General features: G+C 47.4%; 2 protein-coding genes across 2 annotated transcripts in view; one reads left to right on the top strand and one right to left on the bottom strand.

Annotated features, from left to right (window-relative positions):
• The first annotated feature begins 1,093 nt into the window (after positions 1-1,093).
• RPS29 (ribosomal protein S29) overlaps positions 1,094-9,357 on the top strand; it is a 21,935-nt gene continuing 13,671 nt past the window's right edge. The window contains exons 1-2 of the mRNA XM_017738810.1: positions 1,094-1,109; positions 2,923-3,022. Coding sequence (XP_017594299.1) covers positions 1,094-1,109; positions 2,923-3,022 — 116 coding nt within the window. The remainder of the gene's footprint in view (positions 1,110-2,922; positions 3,023-9,357) is intronic.
• On the bottom strand, positions 2,359-6,353 carry LRR1 (leucine rich repeat protein 1). Its single transcript, XM_017738915.1, has 2 exons — positions 5,154-6,353; positions 2,359-3,276 (listed from the first exon to the last, which is right to left on the bottom strand). The coding sequence occupies exons 1-2, from the start codon at positions 5,747-5,749 to the stop codon at positions 3,024-3,026; spliced, it is 849 nt and encodes a 282-aa protein (XP_017594404.1). The 5' UTR covers positions 5,750-6,353; the 3' UTR covers positions 2,359-3,023.

Genomic DNA, 9,357 nt, shown 5'->3' on the forward strand with positions numbered 1-9,357 from the left:
GAAAGGGGGCGGGGCCAAGGCCTGAGGGGAGTGGGGGGACGGGAAGGGGCAGCGAAATCCTTCGGGATGGGGGAAAAAAGGGAAAATAACTCTGGAAACGCAAGGACAACACCGGGAAACCATCCGGGATTCGCGGGAGTAACATAGAAGATAAGGGAATACTAGGTTTGAAAAACAGCACGTTAAAAATCATTCTGCAGTGGCAAGAATTAGGTGAAAAATCAGTCTAGAAATGCAGGAATAAGATAAAATCACTGTAGGATTGGAAGAATAAAATATTTCTAAGATTGAAAGAAAATACTTCTAAGATTGAAAGAATATAATTCTAAAATTGACAGAATAAAATAAAATCATTCTGGATTTGAAACATTAAGATTATAAACCCATTCTAGAATGGCAAGAATTAAGAAATTCTCTCCAGCATTCAAAGATTCAGATATTAATTCCAGACTTGCAAGTATAAAATGACTCCGAAGTTTTCAACATTAATATAAGAGTAAAGTAATTCTAGAATTGCAGGAACAAGATAAGGAAACCATCCTAGATTGGCAAGTATAATATATACAGAAAGATAAAATAATTCTAGAATTGTTAAGGACAAGGTAAGAAAACCATCCTGAGCTGACAAAAGCAGTAAGATAAAACTATTCTGGGATTGCAAGAACGACAGAATAAAATAGTTCTAGAATGGCAGAAAAGAAGAGAAAATTGTTCTAGAATGGTAAGAACAAAAGAAAATATTTACAGATTTGAAAGAGTAAGAGAATAAAATCTAGAATGGTAACAAAAAGAAGTTCGTTCTAGGATTGCAAGAATAGTTTTTTTCTAGATTTTCAAGAATATATGAAGAAAATAGTTCTAGAAAGGCAAAAATGCAACAGGAAAAATGTAGAATTGCAAGAATATTGCATTTAAAATCGCTGGAATGGCAAGAACACAAGAAAATAATTTGGAAATTGTGAGGATAAGGTAAGAAAATAACTAAAACTGCAAGAGTAAGGTAAGAACATAATTCTAAATTTTCAAATAATTCTATGATTACAGGGATAACAGGTCATAATAACAGAATTTCAGGAATACAAGACATTCTAGAATGAGGAGAATAATCCGTAAGATATTCTAAAATGATGAGGATTTAATAAAATAAATCTAGAATTACCAATTATGGCAAGAATTCCTCTGCTAATTTTCCACAGGCAGCACCTGGATAAACACATCCCTGATGGCTTGGCTGAGAGCATGGAGGGACAGGAGCCAGGGAATGGCTTCCCAGTGCCAGAGGGCAGGGCTGGATGGGAGATTGGGAATTGGGAATTGCTGGCTGGGAGAGTGGGGAGGGGCTGGGCTGGAATTGCCAGAGCAGCTGGGGCTGCCCCTGGATCCCATCCCTGGCAGTGCCCAAGGCCAGGCTGGACATTGGGGCTGGGAGCAGCCTGGGACAGTGGGAGGTGTCCCTGCCATGGCAGGGGTGGGATGGGATTTAGGGTCTCTTCCCTCCCAAACCATCCCGGGATTCTGTGATGGCTGGGAAGCAAACAGGGCTCCAGCAGCCTCCTGCCCTTCTCCACACCATTCCAGCAGCTTGCAGTGGATTAAGGGAAGTCAAGTCACTGTGGGAACGACATTCCCACAGGGAAGCACAGCTGGCTCCCCTGGGAGGTTCTGGGTCACTGCACAGACACTTCCAAATCTGTATCCAGAATTCCTGGAGTCCCACAGGAGCCCTGGATTCTGTGCCTCCCCTGATCGTGTGCTCCACCCAAAAGGTGTTTTTCCAGGAGGAATCCCTGGGATGCTGCAGTGGGAATCTTTCTCCCTTTGCAGCAGCATCAGCCCGGGGTTAGCTCTGGTTACATGGGAAGGGTGTAATTCATAGAATCATGGAATCATTAAAATTGGGAAAAACCTCTAAAACTGAGTCCAACTGTCCCCCAGCACTGCCAAGGCCAGCACTGCCCCACGCCCCCAGGTGCCACACCCACAGGGCTTTGAAATCCCCGCAGGGATGGGGACTCCATCAGTGCCCAATGCCGGACCCCCCTTTCCATGAAGAAATTTTCCCTAATATCCAACCTAAAGCTCCCCCAGCTGGCACTCACTGCCCCTTCAGAAGTAACAGTGCAACGTGCTGCCTCCAAGCCATCACATGTTCCAGGGCATGGGATTCCTAAAAACTTCTCAAGGGACCTTTGTTCCCTGCTGTTCCAATCCCCCAGTCATGGAGCAGCTGACAAGGCATGAAATAAAAGAATTTGTGGATATGCTCAACATTTTGGTGTCTTCCCCGAAAAAAGGCCAGCAGTTAATTCCTGGAATAGACTGGATGGAAAACTCCTCAGACAAAACACAATCCACAAGTTATAGAAGGGCTTCAAAATTTAATAAGTCAACACAGTGAAACAAATTCAAGAATCGGTAAAACATGAGGATTAAGAAACAAAGTTTCAGGCACGTATTTAGAAAAAAGACATTTCTGGTATCACAAAGAGAGAAACCCCAAAAAACATCTGCTCTGGTAAAAACCCAGCAGTGCTGGTCCCTGCTCCAAGTGGGAATGTTGTAACAGAACCTTTAAAAAAGAAGCACCTGGAATTACATAACCGGGCTGGATGTGATTTCTCCTCCACAGTAAAAAAGTTGGGAAGGGTGGAGTGCAGTCCCTGCCCGTGGGCAGAGCTCAGAGCCTCACGTGTGGGTCAGCTTGGGATAAACTCACCTCCTCCTTCCAAGAGGGAACCACTTATCCCACAGAACGCGATACTCTGAGCAAAGCCCTGGGAATAGGAAAATACATTCTAAGGAAGGTTCTCTCCAGCTAAACATTGCTTTGTGTTCCAGCCAAAGGAGATTCCAGAAGGGGAGAAGAGTCAGGCCAGGTCAGGCTGTGTGTCCCCTCGCTCCCAGAGGGATTTGTCTCCGCAGGGAACGCCAGTGACACCGCGGGTGGGAACAAGCAGGGAACACCTCCGGGCTCCTCCATTCCCAGGCACAACATCAGGCAGAGCTTTGGCACCGGCTCGTGGTCACCCGTTGCTCTGGAGGTGCCTGTCCAGGAATTGGGAATAGCAGTCCAGGGAGCAGAAGTAGCAGAGGATGGGAGCTTCCGTGCCTCCCATGTTATCCACGAGCACCACGGTGTGGGCCACGTGGTGCAGGTTCATGGTCACCGTGATCTGGATGAAGCTGCTCAGGCAGGCGCTCCCACACCGGCACGTTTTGGCCACTTCCAGATCCTTGCAAAGGTGGGAAGGGAGGAGGTGACAGCCGTAAGGGATTCTGTGGGATGAGAGGAGCGAGGGTGAATTCATCACAGAGTTATCTGTGTCACTCAAACGCAGTGATAGGACACAGGCACCAGGTGGGAGATGCTATTCCCAGGGCACAGACATGGAAAACCGGAGATTTTGGACTGGTTAGGAAGGAAATGCCACCTCCCAAGGCAGTCCCTAAGGATATGAACTCCAGGAGACACCACAACAGGGAGCTCACAGCAATCCCGACATCCTGGGCCACAGCCAATTAGGGAATTAAAGATTAAGAGTAATGAGAATTAGAGAATTAAAGGAAGATTAAGAATAATGAGACAACTGGGCACATTCTGTTCTTCCCTCACATTCCCCAGGGAGATCTCTGTGTTTCACCCTGGCCTGACACAGCACCCACGATTTACTCCTCCCTCTCTCACACCGAGGAGTAGCAGTATTGAAAGACAACTCAGAGAAAGCAGGAGATGAAATGAGCCTTTTGCAGCAGCACTGCCCTGCAGGCATGAAATTAAAAGTTCTCTTGCTCCACAGCTCTCTCCATCCATCGTGTCAGCAATGACATCCAGAGTCAGGAACGGGAATTGCTCCTTTTGGAATTTGCAGTGGAGCAGTGTCGAGTTTGGGGTACAAAATAAATGATTCCCCTGCAGAATTCTGTCGGGGTAACTCAAGTGTGGGTCTCAGCAGTGCCCAGCTGGCACTCCAAACTCAGCACAGATCCCACTGACTCACATCCTGCCTCCACCTACACGTTCCCAGTTCTTTCCACACACCGTCACTCACACAGCCAAGACTCCTGTGGGGCTTTTTTTTTCACCACCTTAATTTCAGAACACCCTTTTTTCCTGGTCAGAGAAAGCATAATCAGAGCTCTGGCACTTTCCCAGAATGAAGACTGATTTCCAAACATTATTTTTGCATCTTCTCCTTCTGTTTCATCCCTTTCTCAAGGTTTTTACAGTAACTGGAATCTGACCAGTGCTGAGGGATTAAATCCTCTAGAAAAAAACCCCAGCCTTAATATTTACATCAAACCCACTGCAATTTATATAAAGTTGGGAAAGGAAACGTGTGGGGTTTAATTATAAAATCAGCAAGGTCAGAAGTGGGTGATTTGGCCCAGAACATGTGGGTGGCTCAGCTCCCTTCAGGGTGTGCCCGTGGATGCCTTTGGTGCAAATTTCTGCACAATTACCCCGGGTTTAGGGGCACTCCCCACCCTCAAGGCAGGAATGGGTACAGGATGGAGACTGGGAACACTTGAAGCCTCTCTCTGCCCCCTTTCTGTGCCAAATTTCTGTCTTTGTGCTCCCTTTCCACCCAGAGCAGGGTGGGAACAGCAGCAGCAGCTGCTGGTACCGGGAGGATTCTGGTACACGAAGGATCAGGGGTGGAGCGATGCAAGTGGTGTGGGGGAAGAGGAAGGAGCTGATAACAAACAGCAGCCTGGGAGGATGGTATTTCCTTGGTGAAATAATATTTTTTAAACTACCTCAGAGCTGGGCTTCTCTGAATAAGCCAGAACACGCTTACTCCAACACCAAGGGAAATGAGGAGCTTAAGGAAAACCTACGGCAGGGAGAAGCCTGCAGAAGTGGCTCAGGGTTGTAGAACTGATTCTCTTTCCCCAAAATTGGCCAAAAATATTTTGTTCATCCCCCTTTGGTGGATAAAAAGAAAACAATCTCTTGTCTTTCCCTGAATGCTTCCAAGGCACCAATTTCCTGCCTTATCCCTATGATTTGACATGGGGAATTCAAAGGGATTTCAATCTTATGAATTTAATAGGTGAGAAAACAGGCACTGAGAGGAAAGAGCCAAGTGAGGGAAGGTGAGGGTGGACAGGTGTGAAGGAGCAGTGCCAGCTGTGCCCCTCACTGCCCTTACCTGTGATTGACGGTGGCCCTGGCAGCACACTCCAACAGAGTCAACGGGATTTTCAGCTGGATGTTGGGAACCAGCGGATTGGGCTGCTCAAAAGGATTCCCAAAGAGATCCAGGTTCTCCAGACAGAGTTTCCTGAAGTCACTGGGCAGGAAGGGCAGCTTGTTGCGTGCTGCCGACAGGAAGCGCAGGTGGCTCAGCTGCCCGATCCTGCAGGGCAGGCGCAGCAGGGCGTTGTCGTCGAGCCTCAGCTGCACCAGGCCCCGCAGCTGGCAGAACTCAATGGGCAGCGCCTGGATCTGGTTCTGGCTCAGGTCCAGGAACTGCAGGGATTTCTGCAGGCTGGAGCTGCACAGGGCCCCGCTGAAGGCCTCCAGGTGGTTGTCGTGCAGGTCGAGCTCCTGCAGACACACCAGGTCCCCCAGGGTGGCCGGCAGCTGCTTGATGTGGTTGTGGCTCAGGTCCAGCTTGCGGAGCTTCTTCAGGCACAGCACCCTCGTGTCGATCCTGGCCAGTTTGCAGTACGAGGTCTGCAGGTGCTCCAGGGAGAAGGGGAAGCTCTTGGTGAGGGGATAGTCCCTCCTGGAAGTGATGATCATTTTGGTCTTGGGTTTCTCCACGTCGGAGTTCTTTGCTGGGACCAGAGGTGAGAGAGGGAGAACTCCAGTGTCACTGCCTTGGTGAGCCAGTCTCACGGCTGAAAGGAAAGTCTTTAAATTGATCACATTTGCCTGCAGGGGAACACAAGGCTGGAGTTAGAAGTTCATTATCCTGGTTATTAACACTTTCTGAGCTGTTTTGTGTCACTCAGCAGGGCAATGGGATGGGAGAGGGAATGGCTCTGTTATGAATAATCCAGATCAAACTGTGCTGCAGCACCCAGGGAAGGAACAACGCATGGAATCCACAGCTGAAAATAAAGAAAAAAACCCCTGATGCACTGCAACCTCCCTAAAATCCACCAGGATAAGGAACAAACACACATGGGGAAATAAGAGGTCTAAAATCTGAGGCAGTAAGTCCTGGAAGTTGCTAGGAAGAAAAAGGATGGAAGCAGGGGTTGAATTCAGCATAAAGGAAGGTGGAAAGCTTCAAGGCAGGTGAAGTCAGTGCTCGTGGCCACACACAGCTCTGCTTGTGCCAGCAGCAGACAAGAGGCAAATTATTTGCAAACAAAGATCAAATAATGCTTTAGGTGGGATACAATATAATAGCAGTAAAATCCCAGGATGGTTTGGGTTGGAAGGGACATTAAAGCCCATCCAGTGCCACCCTGCCATGGGCAGGGACACCTTCCACTGTCCCAGGTTGCTCCAAGCCCCATCCAACCTGGCCTTGGACACTGCCAGGGATCCAGGGGCAGCCCCAGCTTCTCTGGGCACCCTGTGCCAGGGCCTCTTCATCCTCCCAGCCAGGAATTCCTTCCCAATATCCCATCCATCCCTGCCCTCTGGCAGTGGGAAGCCATTAAAGGCTCCCACTGACTCTCAGGAAGAACAGAATTATCAGGTGACTTGTATTTAAATAAAGATCCAGAAAGCTGTGATGCATCTGTTGTACTGATTTAATTCACTTTTATGAACATTTGTGACCAAATATTTCTCTTCTAGATTTTCCAGGAAGTTTCTGCTTGAGCTGATGTGCAGCTGACAGGCACTGAGCTCAAAAGTGAATTCTAAAATAAAACCCACAATGCAGCCATAGAAGTAAAACAAAAGAACAAACCTGGAGTTCTGGCAGGGCTCTGGGAGCCCAGAGGTTGTCCCTGTCTTCCCAGCTGTGACCTGCCCAAGCCCAGTGACACATTTTGCACCTCAAAGACAATTCTGCTCCTAAATGTGTTTGTTTAGACCAAATGATAGAGGGTTCAGGACTAGAGCACATAATGTGCTATAAGCACCCAGCACAACAAAATAAAGATATTGGAGATAATCCTGGATGGAAATGTGAGATAAAGACAGACATTAAAAGCCAGGCATAATTGACTGCATCTGTAAACTGAAATTATCATTTTTCTTAAGCATTCCAAGCACAACTTCTGCTGTGACACCTTCCAGAGACAGGGAAGCTGCACAACAAACACCTTTGTATCCAAGAGAGGTTATCCAGAGAAGCTGTGGCTGCCCCTGGATCCCTGGAAGTGTCCCAGGCCAGGCTGGATGGGGCTTGGAACACCCTGCGATAGTGGAAGGGGGGAAACGGGATGGGATTTAGGGTCCCTTCCATCCCAAACCATCCTGGGACTCTAAGACCACCAACCCTCATTATCTCAGCCAGTCTAACACACACATTTAGCTACAGGATTTCCCCTAATTCCAGGAAGATTTGTGGCGTTTCCAAGATAACTAAAATGGGAATTAAGTCCAAAAAGTCCTCCAGACTTGTAAGGAGCAAGTGAAATGAATACCGAACAACAGAATTAAGTTACAGGCTGGATTTCTTTGCTCTCAAGCACAAAGCACAAGTTCCTCCACAAGACCTCCCTAAGGGCCATGCAGTAGCTCTCAACCTCTTGTTGAGAAACCTTGAATGTGTTGAGGAAAATACTAAGACACATCTAAGAAAAAAAAAAAAGCCAGTATTTATTTGGAAGAGCTCAGGATGCAATTTCCTGCCACAAGCCTGAAGTCTCAGCCACAGAGATTTTGCTGGGAAAGGAGTTTAATGTGTGCTGATGCCTCCCAAGTCTCAGAGCTCCATGAGCGATGCCAAGGAAATCGGAGCTGAGGCGGATCCAGGGAAGCAGGCTTGGACCTGCTGAAGGGAAATAAACCCCACCAAACACCCAGACTTTATTATTTCTGCTCCAGGGTTGAATGCTCTGCACTGATGTTTCCCAACTCAATTCCTCACTTGGCTGATTGCAGCAATCCAGGGCCTGGCAGAGCACAAGCAGGGGGATTTCCCAGGCAGCTGCACATAACCAATATTCCCATTCCCAGTATTTGGAAATCTCTTTCCCACAAAGTTTTTGTCCATTTTTGAGAGTTAAGAAGCTTTTCTGTAATGAAGTAATAAAAATCTGGCAGAAAACTACAGAAAAGTTATCAAACATCTTAAATTTGGGTTCTGGATTTGGAGAGCTCAAGAGGAAGCTGTAATATTTTGAGATAAACTTTTTGATTTCTCACTCTCAGCAGAAAAAATCAGAGTCAAGGAAACAGAAGTTATTCTGGATCTAATGCAAGACCCTTAATGTTTCCAAAATACAGAGCAAATGGGCTTGTAACAGGAAAAAAATAACTGGGTTGGTGTCCTCCCTTTCCATTTAACCCTTTAACAGGTTCATAAAATTAAGGCTGCCTTCCTCAGCTTCGGACAACAGAAAATCAAAAGGATTTTCCAAGCCAGCAATCAACATTATTTGCTTTTATTTACACAGCCTGACTCTAAAGCTTTAGGTAAGAACTCAGAGGCTTTAGAAAACCTGTCCCACTTTTCTCTCCTATGGGGCTACAAAAGATTCCTGCAACAGGCACAGAAGAAAAGGACATGAGAATTTAGTGTTAATATGTGATTTTTTGGGTGAGTTTAGCATTGTTAAAAACACTTCACAGCTTCCAAATCCTCTATGAACTCTAAATAAATACAGTGTGGAATAAGGTGAGATGGTGCCTGTGCCCTGCTCCCTGTGTGCTTTGAAAGGCACAGTGGGCACTGATGTTTGTCCACGAAAACAAAAGGATATTCTTTTATTTTCCATGAGAAAGCCTGTCAGGAACAACTATTTAATGGAACTTAAGACCAAAGACCAATACTCAGAGGAGTGAAAAAAGTTGTTTCGAAAGAAGCTATGAAGCAAAACATGAAAATGGACTTCTGAAGCAGAAGAGGAGAAAGAACACAGCCCAGAAAAGAAGGAACGGCTTCCCACTGCCAGAAGGCACGGTTAGGTGGGATATTGGGAATTGGGAATTCCTGGCTGTGAGGATGGAGAGGCCTTGGCACAGGGTGCCCAGAGAAGCTGTGGCTGCCCCTGGATCCCTGGCAGTGCCCAAGGCCAGGCTGGACATCGGGGCTTGGAGCAGCCTGGGACAGTGGGAGGTGTCCCTGCCCATGGCAGGGGGTGGAACACGATGGGCTTCAATGTCCCTTCCAACCCAAACATTCTGGAATTCTAATGTCCCGTCCCCCCTTCCCGCGGCGGGACAGAGCCTGTTGAGCCCCGGCTCTGTCGCTGTGGCGGTGCCGGAGCCTCCCGGCCCCG

Source organism: Corvus brachyrhynchos, unplaced genomic scaffold, assembly GCF_000691975.1.
Source record: "Corvus brachyrhynchos isolate BGI_N302 unplaced genomic scaffold, ASM69197v1 scaffold245, whole genome shotgun sequence".
Lineage (NCBI taxonomy): Eukaryota > Metazoa > Chordata > Aves > Passeriformes > Corvidae > Corvus > Corvus brachyrhynchos.